The sequence below is a fragment of the Agelaius tricolor genome, unplaced genomic scaffold (assembly GCF_023055355.1).
Source record: "Agelaius tricolor isolate 1412-34295 unplaced genomic scaffold, bAgeTri1.0.p SCAF_4, whole genome shotgun sequence".
Lineage (NCBI taxonomy): Eukaryota > Metazoa > Chordata > Aves > Passeriformes > Icteridae > Agelaius > Agelaius tricolor.
Genome location: NW_027269264.1, coordinates 2,301,675 through 2,324,975, shown reverse-complemented (window position 1 = coordinate 2,324,975; position 23,301 = coordinate 2,301,675). Strand labels below are relative to the sequence as shown.

Sequence of the window (23,301 nt, the reverse complement as noted above, 5' to 3'; positions counted from 1 at the left end):
GGTGCTGGCATTAGGGGACTGCTACCCAGCAGAGGACGGAAGGGAGCTGCGGCTCCAGGCGCCCCGCGGCTGCGGTCTGACACTGACTCAGCCACTGCTGGGCACAGGGCAATCCCTGGGGGCCAGCCCTTCACATATTAAACATGTACCTTTGTCCCTGTAAGGAGAAGTTCGAAGCGAGGGAGGCGGGCAGCTGAGCCGGGGCAGGGGCGCCGCGGCCTCCTCCGCGCGCTATCTCTGGGCTGAGGGGAGCAGCGGAGCCGAGGCCCTCCCACCTCCCACCGGCCCCTCCCGCCGCCGCCGCGGCCCCGCCCCCCGTTGCCCCGCCCCGCCCTCATTGGCTGCCGGCTCTGCCCACAAGGAAGCCCCGCCCCCTCCCACAACCTGACGTTCGCTTCTCGCCCCCCGAGTGGACGGCGTGGCCTGTCAATCACCCGCCCTCGGGACGCGCGGCGCGTCCCGCTCGCCCGGGCGCCTGTGCCGCGGTGGGAAGGGGCGGGCGCTCGGGGCTGCCGCCGCTTCCCCTTCGCCTCGGGGCGCCGCCCCGGCCGGCCCCGCTTCGGAGCCCCGCGCCAGGGGCGGGGCGGGTCGGGTCGGGAAGCAGTGCCCGGAGGTGAAGGGCTGAACGCCGAGCCTGTGTCCCGGTCCCCTGGGCTCCCCGGTAGGTTGCAGTCCCCGGCCGCCTCTCGGAGCGGTGGCGGTTGCAGCGGTCGCAGCCGCCCCGTGGGCCGAGGCCTTGGGCTGGCTCTCTCCTCCTTTCCCTGGCGGCCGCGGGACTGGCGGGGGCCGCGGAGCCCCCTGCGAGCGCGGCGGCGGCCAGGGCGGCCGGCCGGGCCGGGCAGCGAGAGCCGGCGCCCGTGCGGGGCCGTGCCCCGGGCGGGTGTGGGGCGCCGGCGGTGCCGGAGGGGCTCGGCCGGCGCGGGAGGGCCCGCGCCTCGCTGAGGCTGCGCTCCCGGGTGGCAAAAGCCGTCGCTGTGAGACCTCCGAGTTCCCTCTCCTGCAGGAGGTGCTTGCGGCTGTGGGGCTCCCTGTGTGGCGGCCAGTGTCGGTGCTGCTGCTGCTGGTTGTTCCGAGCAAGCACCAAGCTGGGTTTGTAGGAACAAGTAAATTTGTTTTCCTGGTCTGTAGAAGCAGGTTGTTGGAGTGCGATTGTGCTCCTTTAGCAGATTAGCAGGTTAGAGGCAAACTGGGCTGCCAGTGCTCTTTTATTCTTACCTTTTATTTTGCTCTTCAGGGAGTTATTTATAGGCGCGATCTGAATGTAGTGGTTTTAAGTTTGATTAATTAGAATCTCTAAAAGTGGTGTTTCAGTGACCGTGGAGCTCGGACAGACCTTATTTTCAGGCATTCTTGTTCATTTTACTGGTACAGCCTTAATGAGTGTTGAAGTGACATGCGATGTGTAAGAAACAAATTGCAATATAATCGAAGACTTTTTTTCCTTGCTGAATTTTATAGTTAAGATAATTTTAAAGTGCATACATAGTTAGAAGTAGGGACTGTGCATGTGCTTAAGCATGATTATAAGCGAAGCACACTGTTAAGCATATTAAGCCTTGCTGCCTGCGTTATGATTGCTTGCAAGGATAAACAACTTACCTGCTTCTAGACTCACGCCTCTTCTTAACCCACTTATCTAGTGAATGCGTTTTATCTCGAGCTACATTGGGATGTTAAAATCCAAGATAGGAGTAATGCATTTTTGTTTTAAAGGGAAAAGATGAGATAGATGTTTCTGTGCTAACTATATCGGCCTTAATATCCTTTGGTCAATTTCTTTGTAATTGAAACGTTTCAACAGTTAAACAGTGTTTTCAGTGGAAAAAAGGGTATTTTGTTGTGCTGGCCTGAAATGGAGAAACTACCTGGCAAACGGCAGACTATTTGCATCAGTTGAGAATGACTTTCAGCTAATTAAATAAATCTTTTTCTCTTGCCACTCTCTATCAAATAGATGTATTGGCTTATAAAATGTAAACGGTTTTCAGAATCTAAAGTACTAGTTCTGATACATCACATTTTCTGTAGAGCTTTTTTTTCTTCTGTGTGATCAAGAGAAATATATCCAAGATTAGTTAAGAGAAATAACCTGTGATAGGCCATGTCTTAACCCTTCTGAAATTGTTCTTCCCCTAAAAAAATGTGTAACTGAACCTATGAAAGAGTTTTTCCCTTGTCCAGCCTATTTATGTACAATTAGCAAGACTGAATTGACTTACTTTTAGTGTCATTTTTTCATAATCAGGTTTTTCATAATTAATTTTTAATAACTAAATTTTCATAATTAAATTAATTAATTACTATGCATTACTAAAACTCATGCATTGTATTGAATCTTAGTGTTCCCACTGTATCCACAAAGTTTGTCCTATCGAAATAGAATTGTTCTTGGTTCACTAGTTACTGTGCTAAATGGTTCTGTGATTAGAAGTAGCAAAGTTACATGTATTTCTAATATTTTTACTCTTGTCTTGAAAATTTGTTTAAAAAAGATTAGGAAGTCTTCTGATGTTTAAGAATAATTTATTTTAGTTACGCCTTTGAGACAACAATGAATGGATCATGAGGAATAAGGAAGTGACAGTGGTTGCTTTTCTCCAATATCTTCTAATTACAAAAAAGAAATTGCTAAAGAAAGGGTAGTGATCGGCTGTATTAACTGTCTTTATCTAACTTTTCTCCAGCTGAACATTTTTTTCAGTCTATTGTAGACAAAACATATAGTTACATCTTGTTACTCAGGCTTTTCTTTTTACTTTTGAGTGATTTTTTATGAGATGTTGTACATAAAAGAAATAATGTAATTAAAACCACACACAGGAATAGCAAAGTTGTGAGGGAGTTTGACATACTGTTTCTTCACAGTTTAGCCTCACTGATTCAACTGCAAATTAATGTTTAGAGTTCTCAGTCAACCCTTAATACCTCACCTGAGGCTGTATGAACAAACTACCTGACAGTGCTTAGGGGAAGAGTGAGACAATCCTTTTCAGCTGTGGTCTGGGTTTAAATGATCTAAAACTGATATCGTGATACTTGGAAGTCATTTACTAATATAAATGGGATGGTATGTTTCCAGTGTACACTGGGCCTTTAACACACTTTCAAAAATATTTTGAGACTTCTATATAATTGATTTTCTTGATTTATTAAAAGGTAATAAGGTAACTTTGAAGTAATTTTTGTATATTTTCTGCCAATCTTTAATTTTTTTAATGCTATGCAGGCATTTTGATGCTTCCTCAGTGCTGCTGCAGAACCAATGCAATGAGATCAAGCCTGATGCTGCTCAGCTTGTTTTTTTTAAGCATAATTCTGAGTAGCCTCCCAGCATTGTCACTGGACTTCTAGAGCTTTATAAGCTACAGCTGAAACAGCTGGGTGAAGAAAAATGTGTGTTTAAGCTAAATAGTTGCTTAAATAAAAGCAGTCTAGCGAGAAGGTAGTTAAAAGCTAGGGTGATGATAACAGGGAAAGACAATGACTGGAACATCTGTCCCTCCCTGTGATCCTAGGTAAGCCACTTGCAATTTATTATTCCCTCTTTGACATAGGGAGGATGTAGAAGAGGAGACATCACACACTGATCCATGCTGTAGAATTGGTTTGGACTGTGGTTACTTAGGGAGCTTTCTGAAACTTTACCTTTCAGAGGAGGTTATGAAACTCTTAGTTGTGTAGTATGGAATAATTTATTATGGTGAGATTTAGCTCACCTGTTATATTTGCTTTACTGTTTTATAGATGATATATTCATTACCTTAAATTTATGAAAATCTTTCTTTCTAACAAAAGGGGGAGAGAATATTTATATATTAAATATACTTATATGTAAAATACAAATATTTGTGGTAAATATATAATATCAAATATACAGAAATTTCAGAATATTAAGAATGTGCCAGTGCATTCTCCTAGCATGTTTATTGAACTGTATGTTCCTTATCTCTTACAGAGGACATTTTAAGCATCTGCACTTCCCTCTCTTCACCACCTCCTTTATCTGATGTTTTTGACTTTGTGTAGGAAACCTTTTTAAAAACCCCATTTAGCTGTTAAAAGAAGGGTATTTAGTACAAAATAAGTATATTCTGTGGGTATGAAAAGCTAAAACAGTTATCTTGCCATTTGTCTGGTATCTTGCATTGTGCTGTGGAGTAAGGAATGGGAGACATACTGATGAATCAGAAATGTCTTTGCCCAAATAACTGTAGGTCACAGAAGCCCATGACACACACAAGTAAGATTTGCATATTCAAGTAAGTTTATTACTTAATTTGACTTTATGTGTAACATTAATACAGCTACAACTGTTTTTTTCTATGCTTTAGGATTTTCTCTGTAATGTTACTAGCCAGCTTAGCTTTTAACATACCAGGACTTTGTAGTAGAAGTTTAACTTAACTTAGTAATTTAAGGTTTTTTAATTAAGGTTTAATTACTAAGTTAAGTAAATTCAATGTCATTTTCCTAAAAATAAATTTTTTTCCTCCAGTTTCCCTGCATGGTGATTTATAGTCTTCATCAACCATGTGTTTTGATTGTGTTATTTTTGATTAAGACAGGATGGGGACTGCAACAGTGGAGGATGATGTCCTTTTCAGTAGGCCAAAAATACAAGTGTTTTATTGCAAGCAGAGCCTAGACTTCAAGTATGTGGTTTGTCTCAACTTCTTGTATTCTCTGCAGTTATTTGTTGAGTAATTTATGAGTTGCCATGCTTTTTGTTCAATAAACCCTGTGCAACAACAGAATATAGATGGAGCAGTTTCCATCAGAAGCAGAGCTGAAGGTGCTGTTGAGGTGCCCGTTTGTGTAAGGAGGTCACTGGGGTGTGTTGTCCTTGAAGGGATGCTCTTGATGGGCTGTGAAACACCCGTTGTGGCTGTGCTGCTGTGGAAAGGCCTTTCTCTCTAATATGGGGCATTCCCCTGCTCCACTTCTGGCTGTGCAGTCTTGTAGCTCCACTCTTGCTCTCCATCCTGTCTCTTGTATCCTCCTCTGATTCAGTTCAGCTTCTGTTGAGTAGAGTTACTGAGTTTGTGAGCTTTGTGGTACTCTGAGTGAGTGAGTGAGTAATGGCTTCACTGAGGCATGGGAGTGCTGATGCTGGTGAGCCATGGGATCAGCAGGTAGTGTGCTACGTGCAGTAGGAGAAGGGCCATGGTACTAACACATCACAATTGTCTAATTGCATTTTGTCATTTGCATTTTGCAGATTTCAGACGTAGGTTCTATTGAACCCATAAAATTCTTCTTTTTGGTTCAGTTTGTCTCTGAGCTTGAGATGCTAGTTACCTGGTGAATGTTGGATCTGTTACATTTTTAAAACTTCATTGGCTGCATTTTCTGTTTTTGTAGAAAATACTTTAAAAGCATGGGTTTCTTGACAGGTTCCCTTCGTGATGTTGGAAGGTGTGATTTAGTCCAGGATAGGAGTCTATAAGAAAGTACTATTTAAGAACTGTATTATTATGTGTGGAAGAATCCTGTGAGTATCTTTTTGTATTTAAGACAACAAGCATTTTCCATTTTATGTCTTTATATTTGAATGAAGTAGTTAACATGACTGTTAACATGTTTCAACATCTTTTTAATATAATGATATAAAGCAATCTTTAAAGGCATTCAGTATTGCTTTAGAGGAATTCTGCTAGTTTATAATGAAAAACATACTTAATTTCATGTAGTATTGATATTTTTGATGTCAACTTAAATGTAGATAATGTCTATAAAAATGCAGCTTTTTTAAAAATCTTAATTAATTGTGCAGTATTCTTGGGAAGATAAAGTAATACTGTAGAGGCTAAAGTCAGGGAGATGATTGCTTTAAGGGTTGTGGGAGACATGTTTTGCTTCTAACCTCAACCACTTGTATTTTCTTAGTTGCACCTTACAAATGCTTTCTTCTGGAAACAGAGAAGTTCAGTATAGAATGTTTTTTACTTTCTGTGGAAGATCACTTCAGTTGGCACTCATTCATTTCTTGCAATGTTCCATCAGCAGGTTGCTCAGTGTATCAAGCTGTTAAGGTTTCTGTGTAACATTTGCTGATAGTAGGCTGAGGCATCTTTAAATCTGGAGGCATCTTTAAATCTAAATAAAAATTATGAAACTTGAGTTTATGGTTAACAGTAAAGAAGAAGGGCAGAATTTTTCCAACAGACAAGAGGAAGACAGAATAACTAAATTTGCTCTTAAGCTTTTGTTGGAGAGAAAAATGTCTTTACAGAAATGCTTTTTGTCTTTGCTTTTAATTTTTCCAACAGTATTTTCACTATTATTTGTTTTTATGTAAAACATTGTGAGACCTTTAAGTAAATACTGTTGATTGTACTTTGAAGTTTTTAAATTTTTCATTAAAATTAAGTCTGTTTTTAAGGAAATTAGGTATTTTTGATCTGCGGTTCTCTCATCTGCTGCCTGTAGGAATGTGGAATTTTTAGGGTAGTTTTAACCAAACTTAGATTGTTATGCCTGTGAAGATAAGTTCCTATAAGCTTCATATAAACCAGTTTAGATAGTAGATATTTATTAACCATTACCATGGTGAAGGAAGGATTTTATATGTTTTGTGTGGTAGTAGCTTAAGAGCTGTTCAGCTTGCAACTTGTAGTACTAGGCAAGCAACAGAACATCTCCACTGAAGAAGGGAACATTTTAATGTGGGAAGAAAGGAGGGGTTTTGTGAAGAAAGAAGGCTGAAGATGTGTCAGAGGGTGGCCTGCAAATGTGGTGGATATGTGGAAGATAACCAGAAAAGTGAAGTTACTACACTGGGGCTGCGTGGGTGTTGAACACTAATCCGTAGGCAGCTAAGTTTAGCTAACATTGATGCTTTTGAGGAATGATTCTATTTTAGTCTTCCTAAGTAGCGCAGCAAGCATTTAACTACACACAAGTGCCCACATCAACATACTGACTTTAAAATCAGTGTAGTTAAATAACTGCCATCAGACCTTGACAAAAGTGATGTCAACAGCACCTGGTTGTTTTGTTCTCAAAACTTTTAATTTATATTAGATGATTTCATATTTAGTGTCATTTGAATTTGTGTAAAACACTGGGAGACTTTTTTTTTCCTCTGAGTTCCATAGGAAAGCATTGGTTTAAATATGTCTTGTATTACATCACTAATGATGAATCCAAGATCTTAACTGTGACTAGTGTTTTGTCTTAATTTTTGTCACTGTGCATCTTATGCATTCAATATGAAGGTTTCAAGCATGATTCCGTTTGGTGTGGTGTCTGAGACTTTATCTATACCATTTTATTCCATATTAAACTTATAACAGAAGAAAAAAACTTTATAGCCTTTTGAAGACTATAGAACTTCAATTTTATAGAGACATTTTAGGTATACATTGCAGTGAAAGTCATGCAAGTGAGAGGAGAGTTGCAAGTGTGTGTAGTAGTGAAATACTTGGAACTGCTGTAGAGCATACCTGTCTGGTTTATGGAGACAATTAAGACAGCAGAATCATTTGATTGCCAGGTAGTTTGTTATTGTTAGAAATCCTTGACAGATTCATAGCTGCAAAACTTAGTCTGGAGACATTTTCCTGTACTGTGAATTATCCCTTTCCTCACATGTGGAGTTACTAAACTTGAGCTTGACTCCTGTCTTAAGTTCTTGAAGTAGAATTTGACATGTAATTAAAGTTAAGGGACAGAGAATTGTGTCAGAGAACTAAAAATACTTTTAATTTTGAAAACAAATCTTCACAATCACTGTGGAATGCTAGAGCACATTATGTATTTTAGCCTATCCAAAATCTAACCTGAAGACAGAATTAGTGTCTTTTGGACTCTCAGAAATGTTTTGGGTTTTTTTTCCATGTAGCACCGGGGTGTTTCACAATGCTACTTAATTTTGTCTTCAGATATAGTTACGGTGTTAGATTAAATGCAATACTCTTTTTTTTTTAACTTCTAGATGTGTTAACTTCACAGTTTCTCTGGCCTAGCCTTAGGCTATCTGAACCTTTCTGTTGTTCTGCTGTAATACTTGCGTGCTGTGGTACAATTATTCATGTAGAAAATTGACACCTCTATTATGTAGTATTAGCTAGCTCAGCATTAGCTTTCTGGCAGCTGAGGACAATGTAGCCCATTTAAGTCTGTATGGTTGTGGTGGTGGAAATGTGAAGAAACAAATGATTGAAATATTGCTTAACCATCAGTTTTGTCCTTTCTGTGCTCTTTTTAGTAAATCAGCTTTAATACTGTCATTAGATTTTAAAAATTATTCCTTGTATTATGGCTCTCCTTTCTGAAAACTGACTTTCAGCTTTTACTATGAAATGATGATTATAGGAAAGTGCAAGAAGGATGCCTGAGCAGAAGTTTTAACCAAATAACTGCATGCACCTGCATGGAATCTTTAAGTGAAGTTGGTAGGATTTTGTAGTGAAAGTCTACGATGAAGTGTAATTCATAGATTAGGGCCAAACTTGCCTTCTAGATCAATGAGAAAATAAAAATGTTTATGCAGTAACCAGAGATAGCCATCTCAGCTGATGTTTGTTTAGAGTTAACAGAGATGAAGAGATTGCTTGGAGATCTTAATTGCTACATAATTAGTCCAGGCTGTCATTTGTGGAAAAATTGTGTTGACTTAGGATGACCCCCAGTACTGTACATGCCTTCTGATGTGACAGCATTTTGACCAGAGCTGGCAGCTGGTGGTGCAGAAGGATGCATTATTGTTAATTAGGTAGTAGTGACAAAATTAAGTGTAGAGAAGAGATACTGAATTTTGGATATTGGCAGCGCTCCAATGTAGTCATGTGACTTTAGACCTTGGTACAAGAAAAGTTACACTAGTTTAACTAGGATAGACTTCTTAAACAAGCTTCAATAAGGATGAGGGAGGTTTTTGGTTAGTTCTTGTACAGGCAAGTGGGTGATTAAATGTTAGTAAAGCTGTTTCTCTGTTAGATTTTGTGCATTTAAGGAGGATTATATGTGGCCATATGTGGTTTGTTGATGTACTTTCCCTAGGGAAATGTGTATATACGTGAAAATTGAAACACTTATTCTAGAATCTCAAATTAATTATTTTTGTTGAAAATAGTGTGTGGTGGTTTATATGGTAAGAGAAAAACCTAATTTTTTATTTAATATATATACCACTGGAGATGAAAACAAGACTTCAGAAGGCTTGGTTTTGTAAATACTTTCATAAGAAAGATACTTGGATTTACCTTGACTCTTTCAATTAGGCTGCTTCTTTCAGTGCATCTCATTCGTATGTATTTGAAGGTTGAGACTGTATGTATGTAGACTTACATTGTTACCTAAACCCTTGTTTTATGAGGAAAATCGTACATATCTGTAAGAGTAAGCAAATACCTATTTTAAAACAATTGTATTTTTAGGAATGTTGAGAGTCTAGTTTGTACACCAAAATGAATAAAATCTGTTCTTGGTTTTGCAAAACTTAGCTGAGTCTAGAATTGGTTGGTATTACAGAAGGCAGACGTGGCAAAAGACTGAATGCTGTGAGAACAGTACTGTTGGCTGAGTTTCAGAAAGTGAAAATAAGAATCTGTGGAAAACTGAGACTTTTAAGTAAGAAAGAAATAGTAGTGTAGAAGGTACTTGAGATACAACTGTCGTATTGTTGGAAGTTGTGGTAATGCAAACAAAATTTATGCCCACTTGTGATCTGTTAGTTGCTTTGCAGTGATGAAGAGCATGAATCAAAATAAGTGTTTTGAGGCCATGCACACTGAGAAATAAACTGCACAGTTGAGCTCCTGCATGATCTTTTATAAAGAGATTTCATTTGCCTTTGAAATAAGGTTATTATATTTGCTTTCTTAAATAAACACCCATGTCTTGGGAAGTGTGAAAAATTTTACGTGATCAAGAAGTAGCAATTGCTTTGTGTGTTTTCCCTCTTTGCTGATGAAACTCTAGGAAGGATTTTGAACTTACTAGTGTATTATGTACTTTTTCTCTGTGAAGGAAATGTAGCAAATGTGGGTTCTGTAGTTAAGTATTTGGAAAGGCAAACTGGCAGAGAAATGATGTGGCTGTGGTTTTTGATGGCTTGAATGTTGATCCTGCTGAAGATCTTATTTAGCTGCATTGTCACTTCTTGTATGTTTGTTATTTTATTATGTGGAGACAGCAGTCTTCCCATGTGAAGCTGAAAAAGACCATCTTTATTTCTTGGATTAGTTCACATCTACTGCAAAATACAGATTTTTTTTTTTTTTTTCTGGGGGGGGAAGAAGATGTTGTTTCAGAGAATTTACATATTCTTTTTACAGTGCTTTCAAGGTAATTGTTTAACTAATTGAAGTCAGAATAAGTACCTAAGGAATGGGAGAATGAAATAGTCTTTGATGAAACAACTAACTTCTGAAAATATGAGGAGCAGATAATACCAAGCTGTATTTTGTTTTTATGTGAAAAAAAATTTTAAAAAACTGTAAAATCAGATGCCATTAGTCTTAGAATTCCCCAGGTGTATGAAGTAGATTATATTGTTTAGAGCAAAATGTGTTATTGATGAATAAGTTTTCATTGTGTTCAGATCACATATGAAGAACACTATCTATGACTTCCAAAATGATTCAGTGATGAGCAATTTTGATACAGGTTACTGATAGGTGGAGAGAGAAATTGTGTCAGGAGAAATTTGTTTGGAAATGTTCTTTGTTTTTCAAACATCATGAATATGACATCATGAGTATGTACCGTCTGTGGAAGTTTACATACTGAATATTTCAGCACACTAATTTTGTCTTTAGTTTTGAGTGAAGTGCTAATGATTTTGCATATTGTTTCTGCTTTGGAAATCTGAAAAATGATGAAGTAATAATTTGATTACATTTGAGTTATGCAATGAATCATTAAACAACTTTTTATTTTAGTTTTTGTTTGGAAAATATTATACAAAAAATAAAGCTATAGACATATTTATTTGTAATATAAATTATTGGAATAGCAGCTCAACTTTTGGTCATGTTAAAGTCATGTGCAAGCCTACATTGCTCTTGTTGGACTAAAGTGAAAATAATGAAATCCACTCTTCTGTCATTAAGTGTTTATTTTTCATTTTAAATAAAACAGTGGATCTAACTAAATCATATGTAATCTTAGAGATATTTTCCAATTCAAATTCTGTCTGAAAACTTTTTCACAGTTAGAAACTGCTGTCCTAAACTTTCAAGGGATCTTCAATTATGAGCCTATTTGCTGTGGATTTGGAATTTTGTAGATTTCCTCTGTTGCATAGAGACGTGTATATAAAAATGAATGAAAATAATGCAGTAATAACTAATCTAGAAAGAACAGCTTAATTTTTCCATGATGCATACAAAAATAGCAGAAACAGTTGATTAGATATTTAAGTTTTGTATTATGATTTCACAGTGAAGTTCTTGCTTAGTTTCAGATTTGTAGTATGAATTTCAGATTTTCTGCTCTTAAATATTTCTAAAAGAGTTTTGTTGGATGGAATCTTGTGTTATTTTTTCTGCAATACAGATGTATTTGTAACATGGAAATGATCTTTGGAAAGTGAACGTGACTGTTCTTCATCTCAGTTGAAGACCTGTAGTAAGTGAAGTATTCAATGAAAATTACATATAGTTAGAGAAAGTATCTTGGAAATTTGTGGCAGAGGCACTAGAAACTTTCTCTTCACTCTTCTAGAAGATGTGGGAAGAAGCTGTGTTGCTAAATTACTGTAACTGCCAAAAATCATGAGCCCTAGGGGTTAGAAGTATGTGAACAGATACTTGAGAGGTGAGAAACTGCGGAAGTATGAAAATGCCAGAAGGCTGAGTGAATTTTAAATGCCTCATGCTGAAACCAGGACTGTTTCTTTACAGTTTTTCATAAAAGGATAAAATATCACATGTTAGAAGGGGCCCAGAAGAATCGTTGAAGTCCAACTCCTGGCCCTGCACAGGACACCCCAAGAGTCAGCCCGTGTGCCTGAGAGCGTTGACCAAACACTTCTTGAGCTCTTTCAGGCTGATGCTGTGCCCACTTCCCTGGGGAGCTGTTCCAGTGCCCAGCCACCCTCTGGGTGAAGAACTTTTCCTAGTATCCAACCTAAATCTCCCCTGACACTACTTCAGGCCATTCCCTCAGGTTCTGTCACTGGCTACAGCATCTCTGTAGTTCTTCCCTTCATCAGACCTTCCTTCCAGTGGGCATACAGCTCACTTTTTTGCCTTATTTCTGAGAGAAGATTCCTGCTCAGCCAAGCTGGCCTTCTCCCTCCTCTGCTTGACTTATGACATTTTGAAACTTCCTGTTCCTGTGCCCCTGGGAGGTGGCATCTAAAAATGACCAGATCTGATGGACCCTAGCACCCTCAAAACCATTTCCTCAGGCCATTTTGCTTATTCTTTTAACAGCTTGAAGTCAGCTCTTGTCATGCCCAGGACTGAAATTTTGCTGTCACTTTTTCTTCTGATAATGGTGATTTTAAACTCAATTGCTTTGTGGTCACTGTGGCCAAGGTTTCACTGTGGCCAAGTCATGACTTCGTTCATGAGATCTTCCCCAACACATCAAGGAGGGCACCTTTTGTAGCTGGCTCCATTAGTTGCTGTACTGTAAGACTACCCAGATTTCGGACTGTTCTGGACCTATTTGTGCAGCTGTGTGACAAGGGCAGCTGTTTTGAAGGTGTCCCTTAGTTCCTCAGAGTAATTTTCTGGAATCATTGTCCTGGATAGGTGGCCTATAGTAGACTCCTACAATGACATCCACATTATTTTTTTGTCCCTTAATCCTTACTCAGAGACTGTCAGCCTGCCATTGCTGGCTTCAGGCAGTATTCCAGCCCTTCCATCTCACCTGCCCTGCCTGTCCCTCCTGGAGTGCTTGTGACCATCCAACATGGCACTTCAATCAAAGGGTTCATCCCACCAGGTTTCACTTATTCCAGTGATGATTCTCATGCTGTGTGTGTTGGTGTGGAAACATTTTGGATGTGATCCGTTGTAGCTGACACTTCCGGGACCAGTGGATCTCACTGGCACTAGCACTCAGTTCCTTGAGTTTTGGCATATCATCCCATTGCTTATCACTGTCAAACCTGTTTATGTTCTTTTGCTTCTTCCAATGTAACTTAAAGCTCTATCAACTTTTTATTTTCCTCTGTAGCTCTTTTGCTGCTGTATGCTTTTCTTAAAAGTAGAGCAAAATGTTAGTATGCTGATACTAGCAGTGATGTATGATCTTGTAATTACAATGTGAAGGGTACTGCTTATGTTACCTGAGGGAGCAGTTATGGTTGCACGTTTCATTTAAGTTTGTCATTCCTGGGCAGTGGAATGTTCTATTTATCTACTTTAATGTTCTCTTAGTTAGTTCGTTTAGGAGTAAATCTGGAACATGAAAAAGGAATGAGGTAGATAGTAAGTTTGATTTTTTTAAAGGTGACTTGCACACTTGAGTATGAACATTGTCATAACAAGACATGTAAGCTTGCATATAATTACAGTGGTGTTCCTGCTGTTGCTGCAGGAACAGGCATTTGAGAAATGTATGAATAAAGATGCTTAAATGAGCTGTTCTTTTATTCCGCCTTATTTAGTGTCCTAGAGAGTCATTGTTGCTACAGAATAGGGGTCTTATGTGGCATATACTCTTCAGTAGTGTTAATTGGGACATTTTCAAGCAGAGTTTTAGAGAGATGTGTAGATTTATAGCTCTAATCTAGGGATACTTCTGGAAGTGTTAGGTGTGCGAGTTGTGAGTCAATTGAAACCCTGTTGTCATTTTTCTTACTTTTCTTCACTGTACCTCTCCTAACTTTTCATGCAGTCTCTCTACAGGGCTTGGAAAAGTCTATCAGATTACACAAAAAAAAATGAAACCTCTGCTAGCTGTTGTTAGTTGTGCATGTCAGTTACTCTGAAGTTACTTGCTTTCTTCCAGTCTTGTTTTATTTTTTGTCTTCAGTCAATACAGATTACAGATTTAAAGTAATTAGATCTCAATTATAAATTTTCTTCTATGTAATACCATTTTGACTTTTTTTATAACTTCTTTTGCCTTTCTCTTCAGACTTGAACATAGCAATTTCACTCCTTTGATATTGCTTTGTCAACTTGGCTTTGATGGTGTTTGCCATTGTCCTGATATTTAGTCCTGTATCTTTTTGAACTAAGAACAATTATTTAAATCCTAACAATATTCCCTAATGTTGGGCTGAAGTTTATGGTTTAAGTGTGCTCATTTATGTAGGCAGAAATGAAAAAAAAAGAAAATTAAACAGAAAATCAAGCTGTGAAATGAGGATGGCATGTTTTTCACAGATTGCCTATAACTATTATACAGCGAGAAAGTGATTTTGCAAATAATTTACAATGCTTATACTGTATGTATTCCTTTTGTGCTTCAGATGATGCACACCTTTGAATGATGTCTGTCTTCTGAGCCTTAAAAATTGTGTTGAGTCTTTGAGACAAATCTGCTGCATCTTCCTTAATAGTCAAAAAAACCTGTACTTTCATTCTGTATCAGAATTTTTTACATGATAAGTAATTGCAAATACTATATAAATAGTCTTTGCCTTTTGGTGCTTTTCCTCTAGAATGTGAGCATTACGGTGAAGAGAAGATACTGCCATCAACATTATAACACTGTCATAGGTAAGTAAAATAGAAATAAATATAACCATGAAAAGGTTTTTTATTTTTAAGGTAAATATATCATAAAATATTGCACAGGAACTTCAAAATGAAGAAAGTCATAAGCACTGTCCTTATTTTGAGTTAGTTGCAGATTATTTTATTAGGAAAATGTAAGAGAACACCTGTGTCCTGGAGAAACTGTGACAAGGAATACTTCCATGTCTTCCTTTAGATATGTAGTGTGGGAAAAATGTGAGGGACTTGTGTTGGTTGTTTAGCAAATATCTTATAAAAAGGTACTAGTTTCAGTTTATATAAGAAAGCTTACCTGTAATGTAAGTGGAGTATCTGTTGGTTCAACAGGAGGAAAGGGGAGGACATAAGTTACTGTGTAATAGATTTGTCCATATAATAGACACATTTCTGGAAATCAAAATTGATGTTGTTTGTCATGTATTTGGTACTCTAAAAATTCTAGCATTGTTTATTGTTAGTTCTTCCTGAAAAAGCCAATAAAATATGGAAGTCTTCTTTTCTTTGGTACCTAAAACATCTAGTTGCATTATTTTGCATCAAACATGCTGACCTGCATTCTAAGAACTGAATGGTGACTTTGAAGTTCTACTTCAACACACTTAATGTCTAGCTTCCTTATTTCTTCCTTTTCTTCCACTATGCCTTTGCAGCATAGTGGGTGAGGGAAAATTACCTATTACTTCCATCGAGCCAGTTCCTTTGAGATCTGTGATTTAGAAGGTGCCTTTAGGGTATCTGAAAGCCTGCAAGATTATGTTGTATGTCCCCTTTTCTCTTAAACGCTTCTATCTGTACCATAAAAAACCACAAGTTGCATTACTCACTGCTGAAGTCCTTTTCCCTGGCATTAAGCAAGTCATCTTGGATTGTAATCTGCATTTGAGTTTTTTTATTGTTCTCAGAACAAGCCTTTCATTCCCCCTTTCACAGTATTGTGGTCATATTTCTTTGCCAGACAAATTTCCATGTACTTCCTTGTTCAGGTAATATGTTAGTCAGCTGTTGATTAATGATTTTTAAATGTCATCTAGTTATAACCATGCTATAACTATGTATGATTTAGCAGATGCAACTATTCAGGTGACTGTTCATATTATTTGGTATATTTTTCACTACTACCTTTTTGATTTTTCAAATTTTGTGGTAAGCTGTGATATGAGTAATAATTTTACTTTGTGAGAAATTGGTTTACAAAATAAAAGTGTCTTCAGCTCAAAGTATTAAAAATAAGCTCCTGGTGACTGCCTTTAAAATAGGCTGTAGCACATGAAATACATTTTTCCAGAGGATGTTCTCCATTACTTCAGTGTATTCCCAACATTGAAGCAAATGTAGGAAAAGAATTTTGGACAGACATTTAACTCATTGTGGAATTTTGCTGGTGTAGAAACTTCTGAATTATGGGGTTTTACGCCACTGTCATCAAATAGAAAACAATATCCATTGTTCTTATAGCCGAGATTTAAAAACAAAAGCCTTCTTGTAATTCTTTATTACAGCAGTAAGATAGCATTGTTTTTGCTGAAATCCATGTGGGAATTTGTGTCTAGGCAATGATGCTAAACAAGGGAGAAGGGGAGCAGGGAAACAGATTTATTACAGAAGTATAGTAGAGGAGAATAAGTAAATATAGTTTAGTTTCAGATTCTAGGAGTTACTGAAAGAACTTGAATGTCCTTGCCGTGTCCTTATAATTTGAGCATTTCAGAAATTACAGTTCAGAAAATACAATATATTTCTATAACTTCAATAACTTTGCAGCTTGAGCATTTGCTTAAAATAGCAGATACTTTTCGAGGGAAATAAATAAAATGCTTTCATTTGAAGAACTGGCTAAGATGAAGTGAGTGTGTCCAAGCATCAATTTTAAGTGTGTTTATTCAGGAAAAAGTTTTATAGGGCTTTTTTGTTGCTTTTTAAAAAATAACTATTGCTTGAAGTGTTGAAATTTTTGTATACTTCAGTCACTACAATAACACTTGCTGTTACATATTAGAAACAGAATTAACCCTTAAGTAGTGCTTTTCATAGATCTGTAAAGCAAATATAATTAGTTAAAGGTTAATTTTGTGTCTAGTTGAAGGGAAAGATAATTTTGTACAAGAATCTTACTGTGTTGAATAACTTTGTTTTTCTTTTAACAGAATTCCTCTAAAGACTAGGAAATTTTGCTGGTGTTGTGTGTTCTGGAAATACGTTTTACTACAGATAACACCAAAGCTTTGCAAACAGAATGAACATGCTGCTGTTGACTGCTTACCCACAGTAACCAGCTGGGCAGTTCACTCATGATGTTTTCATTCTCACCTTGTCCAGTTGGAATTTGCTTATACTGATTTTTAAAAAGAGGAATAAATCAAAGTGGAGTACCGTAAACTTGACATGGAAAATAAAAAGAAAGACAAAGACAAACCAGATGAAAGAATGGCACGGCCTAGTGGGAGATCAGGCCATAATCCACGTGGAACTGGTTCTTCAAATTCTGGAGTGTTAATGGTTGGCCCTAACTTCAGAGTTGGTAAAAAAATTGGATGCGGTAATTTTGGAGAACTACGGTTAGGTAAGATCCTTGTTTATTTATTTCAGTTTACATTGTTCAAGGCCATTTTTATATAGTCTAGGCAAGAAAATTTCTCTATGAATACCGTGCAGCGCTTCAAACTGCCTTAAAGCTTCAGATGTGCAAGGCATATTCAGCCCATCTTTTGTGGTTTTACCTCAGCCGGTGCAAGCTTATCCAATATAGCTGGATACTTCCTGTGAGTAAAATGTTTTCTAGCTATGTGCAGTGCTCTCCTAAATTCAGTCACTTTTCTCTTCCAAGATGTGGAAGTTACATCATGCTTATCGTAGCAGTCTTTTCTGACTTCCCGAAGAACTTTATTGAGGTATATTTAGGACTAAATGTATGGGACACATCCCTGTCTTGTAGGTCTGGCCAATCTCTTGGAGATGCTGTAACCAGGTACTGCAGAATTTTTAATACTGGTGAGCAAGGAAATTCCTTGGTTTCTTTTTTAATGTAGTGAGGTTAAACATTTGAGTTGCTATTAAACAGGACAGTGAGAATCCATCTGTAGGGAAAATTTGGGACCTATAGAGTTTTGGAGAATTTAAGCAGCAAAGCTGGAAATGCTAGCATTTATTAATAGACATGATGGGTGTGTTCTTTTGGAAGACTATGTGTTTAGCTTTGGGGACTTGTTTTTCCAAGATGGACAGCATGATTAGCTAGGGTTTTCAAGATATGTAAGTTCAACTATGTTTTAATAAATACAGTTTGACACTTAATGGCAAGAGTTTACTCTAGTATTGTTAGAAGGCTTGAGTTAAAGTGCTTCATGCATAAAATAGAGGTGGGTCTCACAGTGAGATATTTGAGAGGATGGTGGGCTACATAAGTGATGTTTCTGTTGACCAGTGCCTATCGTAGAAGTAATACTCATTGCCCTATATGTGATACAGTGTTTGCGTAATATAATATGTTTTTAATACAGTGTGTTCTGGGGGCTGTCAGGATGTAAACAAGTTTGGCAAATTAATGCTGTAGAGGAATTTAAGACAATATTGGTGCAGTTCTGACTTAGGACACTGAATTTTGCAGTCTCATTAATAGGTACTCTTGTTACTACTATTAATAGTTACACAAAATTGATACATTTTGACATTTACAGTGTTGCATACCTGACTTTGCAGTCCACAAATCAAGCTGAAAAATTGCTCTTCCTCACTTGTGCTAAACTTTTGCATACTACCTTCAAATCTTAATTTTTGTTTCAAACCTCTCAATGAACTTAATCAAACCAGCAAGATAATTCTACATAAAGGCAACTGCAAACCAGTAAAGGTAATTTTTTGTCCGTCTGTTTTTTTGATCACAAAGTACAGAGCTGATTAAGGATTAATATCTGATTAACTTACTTGCAGCTGTTACAGTGAAACAATGTATTTTATTTTAAATACAATATTAAATTAGTTAAGACTTACATTTTGATAGTACTGAAATAAAATAGAGCAAGTAAGTAAAAGGAATACGAGGGAGATTATGGGACATTGTACTGTCCTGCAACAGTCATCAGGATGAGTGCAGCCTTTCTGATTTTAATATCTGTGGGTTTTGCTTATATTCTAGATATTTCAAATTCCTATTTTTTGGTTTTTTGTGAGGAAGATGTTTTAAATGTAAGTTACTGAAAGCAAGAGTTAACATTGTTATTATAGATTCTGATTTAATTTTTTTATTTTTTCATTTGCTTTGCTACAGTGTCAAGTATTTAGTGTGCACCCTTTCTACAAAGGTGTACACAAGTGCTTAGTTTTTATATGCATGTCTACAAATGGAATATATTTTAAGCATTTGTCCTAAGGAACTTAAAGGAGGCTTGGAGTTGTAGAGTGATGAATTGGTGCGCAGAAGATAAAAATTCAGTTATATATCAGGAGCTCTTGTTCTTCCATCTGAGAAGAAATTGGAGGTCACGCTTCAGTAGTGGTTTGTGGATCAAATGGGAAGTTGGCTTTCTGTAGCAAATTACAGTTTCTGATCTTCAACCATTAGCTTGCAGAGGACTAAAATGGTTCGGATATTGAGCTGTTAATTTTAAGACTCTCTGTTATAGTTAAATTAAACTGATATAGTTAAAATAAGCCAATAAGGTAGTCAAGAGAGAACTTGTTGCTGTTGCAAGAGACACATTACTCAATACCTGTTGTGTGTTTATGGACAGATCAACAGTGGTGTTTTACATCAACAGTGGTGTCTGCTGTATTTTAAAGAGATGCTTGTCCTGACTGACCACTTGAAACTTAGTGTCCCTGCTGATGCTACTTCAGAATAAGCATGTCATTACAACTTTTGGAAATCAGTATCCAGTTACTTAACTGTAACTGGGTTTGTTACTTACTCAGAGTAGGTGATGTAGGTAGCTAAGAGCTGGAGTGAGCAGGGCTACTGCTTCTTATAGATTCTAATACCATGCAAAAACACAGAAACAACTGCAAAGTACACTTCTTACCAAAAATGTAACTGATAGGGTCATCCAATAAGAAGTACGTAGGATGCCTGGATATCCACTGTAGTTCCTACATAGGGGACTATGACCCCCTTTATAGCATACTGATCATATTAATTATGTGTTTGTTGTTGTGAAGCCCTCAGGGTATTTGTTTTTTTGGGTGAAGTTTGATCCAATAAGAGATGTAAGCTTTTAATGCATCTTCTTTCAGATTTACAGGCGTACTCTATTTTTTGAAAGACTCATTAGCACTTCGTAGAATTTGACTATTGGTGTAACTCACTTGGTCAAAGCATGGTCGTGGGTTCAGTCCCTCTGTGGGGCATTTTCTTAAAAGTTGGACTCAGTGGTCCTTGTAGGTCCCTTCCAAATCAGAATATTCTGTGATTCTGTGTAACTTTCTTCACAGGGAACTTTTTAGACTTGGTCCTCATGTTTTCCCCATATGATTTCTTTAACAAAACTGAGATCAACATAGGAAATTCAGACCTGAGTAATACTACAGAGAAAAAAGGAGAATTATCATTAAGGATAATATACACTAACTGCATTTGGAAATTGTAAAGAAATAACAAGTGTTGGAAGTGACAACTTAATCTATCCTTTATCTGCTATTTTTTAATTTTACACCTATAAAAACTTGCTTAACATTTTAGTCATTGCATACAGTTTGAAATGAAACTTATTGAAAAGATCTTACACAGTTGTAGAATCTCTTTTAAAGCAGCAGATACATTTCCTAAATGGCATAATCCCGTTTAGGAAATGGTCAGGAATGTTGTTGTCCTGTCCTAAGTTTTAGCTTAGTAAAATACATAATTGAGGAAAAAAACAGTCATCAATTAATTAACGAGTTAATTCTAGTTTTAATTAGTGGCTGAAGTTTCAAAACTGCATGGTAATTAAAAAATAAATTTAAAATAGTTTTCAGCAATAATTATCAAAATAGCACATTCTGGTTATTGTGATTTACCAATTTTCAAGCTTTTTTAGTACAAAAAAATCACAAACTTGGTGCAATATCTGCAACTCTGTGACATTTCCACCTCTTACAGTATTCAAGGAAAAAATCTTTTTAAATTAAGGTATTGGATTAATAAACCCACATTTCCTAAGTCACTGCCAGAACACTAGCACCTTAGATGAAAGATAGTTTGAAGGCTTTCTTGATATTTAAATGACATTTACTTGAACAGAAAAGCCAGTGTCTCACATTTTTGTTTTTATTCTTTTTTCAAGGAAAAAATTTGTACACAAATGACTATGTGGCAATTAAGCTGGTAAGTTAATATTTTTTTAAAGGTTTTGGGATGAGAAACTAATCAGATTCTTCCTTTCAGATGTTAATGGGTTGATTTCTTTAATTGAAACCTTTAATAGTTTTGTATGATTTCATTGAATTAGATAAAAGCAGTTAGTGATAGATGTAATTGTGTAGTTTGGCCATATCAAGTAAAAGTAGTTTTTAATTGTTGCCACTGTTTTCAAGGCTAAATCTGTGTGTGCAAAGTCAGTGATGGTTTAATGCTGCTTCACGGATGTGCTCTGTGGCAGTTATCTTAGTAGATTCCTTTGTTGTCCAACAAGTAGAGGAGCAACAAGTTTATTGTGAATATTAACATCAGACTATAGTGACTCGAGAGAAACTCCAGAAATTCTTGAGGCTGCATGTATTTCAATGTCCACACTCCTGCCCCCCAGTTTTTCATCTCGAACTGCTGGTATTTACACATCACTTTGTTAGAGATGTTTTATTTGCAGCTGTGTAATATGTTTACTTCTTTTGCAAACATGATACTTTTGGCTATTGTGTTAATACGTCATTGTTTGGCTTTTTCTCAATCATTGGAACTTCTTTGGTAACACCATATTTTGCTTCTGAATTTTTTCAACTTCTTGGTAAATGACTGTGTTCATAACTGAAGTATTTCGTGATGAAATTCACTTGTTTACCTCTTATCATTGAAGGATTTTTAGGACTCTGGTTGGTTTCTTGTTGCTGCAGTAGCAAAGAACTTCTTATGTAGCATAGTATGGTTTCATAAAGTGAAAGGTAAACTGTGGGAGCAGAAATGCATAGCTTTAGATAAGAAATCTGAAAAGCATTACAAACATAATAAACAAGCATACATTATTACAAGCATAATAAACTCCTGAAAAATACTGGTTAACACTCTTCTTGCTTTGGGAAATACTTTGGGAGTAGTAGAAGTTTTTAAAACATGCAAATTATGGCTTGAGAGAGCCACATTGGATACAGTTTTGAGGGTTATTGTGTGTTAAATCAGATTTACACTCATTTTGTTTCAACATATCTTGAACTTACTCTGTATGTCTGGTGAAAGCTGAAAATAGCCTACTTAAAGGCTGTCTACTACAAAGCACCTTTAGAAATACATTGCAAGGTAGTGGGGTTTTTTAAGCACTAATTACTTGATAATGTAGAGCAAGACAATTTTTTTATCTGATTGGTTTTGATAAAAGGTTTTTTTTGACATATACAGCTTAGTAAGCTTGGCTGCCATTTCAGCCCATTTCAGCTGTCACAGGTGGTACTTGTTGTTGGCAGCATTAACTTTTTTGATTTCCAAATATCTCAATGTTAGAGCTGCTTGTTCCCAGATGAGTAAAAAGCTTGGAGCAACTTTATTGAGTAACTTAGTTTGAAGTCACTTAAGAACCAATACAGTTAAGTATATATGTAATTTACTACTAGTGCTGAAAGAACTCTGAATATGTAGTGGACTTTTCCATTTTTCCTCTTACATTTCTTGTTCTTCTCCTATTTGAGACAGTGCCAGTACTTTTTTCTAACAATTATAGATACAGTGGCAGATAATCCTTTTCCTTTTTAAATGTAAGCTTTTGTTTACTCTAGCGCTTGTACTTTTGTGCTTTCAGATCAGTCATTTTCCTATGCTTAACCCTTGTTTTGTTATTGTAAATGAGACACTCTTAACTTCCTCAGTTTGCACCTGTTGTAGTTCAGGTTTAGCCTTCCTGAATGGGGTTACTTAAATTAAGTTTATGTTGCAGTCTAAGCAGTTACCCTTGGCAGGTGTGGTTTGTGGTTGCTGTAATCTCTGCTGCAGTATCCTAAAACTGTATTTGCATTCCTCACGGTAGCATTCCAGTTTTCACCTACTGTTGTCTTAGGTGCAGCAAGGCATCTCCTATGCCAGATGTTTTGTCTATCTGTGGTAAGCATATATTCTAGTGCGGAAGGACTGTGTGGGTTTCTCTCAAGTGCAATGAATGGCTCTGTTTATACAGCAGCTTTCAGGAGTGCTTGTGTTGTTAAAAATAAGTGTATTGTACAAGTGCTCTTTTGACTCAAACTTTTAAATGGTTTTGAATTAATATTTCCCTTGTGGACAAAATTATACAAGCATTTTCTTGTTATGGTGCTTAGGGTAGCTTCAGGACTTGTGTAAAAAAATAGCTTAAACAGTTTTTCTATGTGAGGTCTGAGAGTTGTACAGCTATGTGCATTTTAAAGTATGATGTTTATAAGTAAATGCATATTTAATTTGGTAGAACAGCTGCAGTTCCAGAATCTTCCTCTTCATCTGTCTTAATTCATTACTGTCTGTTCTGGTTGGGCACATACTCCAGTTTGAGAGGTCAGAATAGACTTT

At 37.1% G+C, this 23,301-nt stretch overlaps 1 protein-coding gene across 6 annotated transcripts in view; it reads left to right on the top strand.

Annotated features, from left to right (window-relative positions):
- The first annotated feature begins 439 nt into the window (after positions 1–439).
- Positions 440–23,301, top strand: part of CSNK1G3 (casein kinase 1 gamma 3) — a 94,972-nt gene continuing 72,110 nt past the window's right edge. For 5 of the 6 annotated variants that reach the window (XM_071424378.1, XM_071424373.1, XM_071424376.1 and 2 more), the window contains exons 1-4: positions 440–661; positions 14,573–14,630; positions 16,793–17,208; positions 20,903–20,943. In XM_071424378.1, the coding sequence (XP_071280479.1) occupies positions 17,031–17,208; positions 20,903–20,943 (219 nt within the window). In that variant the 5' untranslated portion in view covers positions 440–661; positions 14,573–14,630; positions 16,793–17,030. The remainder of the gene's footprint in view (positions 662–14,572; positions 14,631–16,792; positions 17,209–20,902; positions 20,944–23,301) is intronic. The other variant, XM_071424377.1, reaches the window with a different exon arrangement.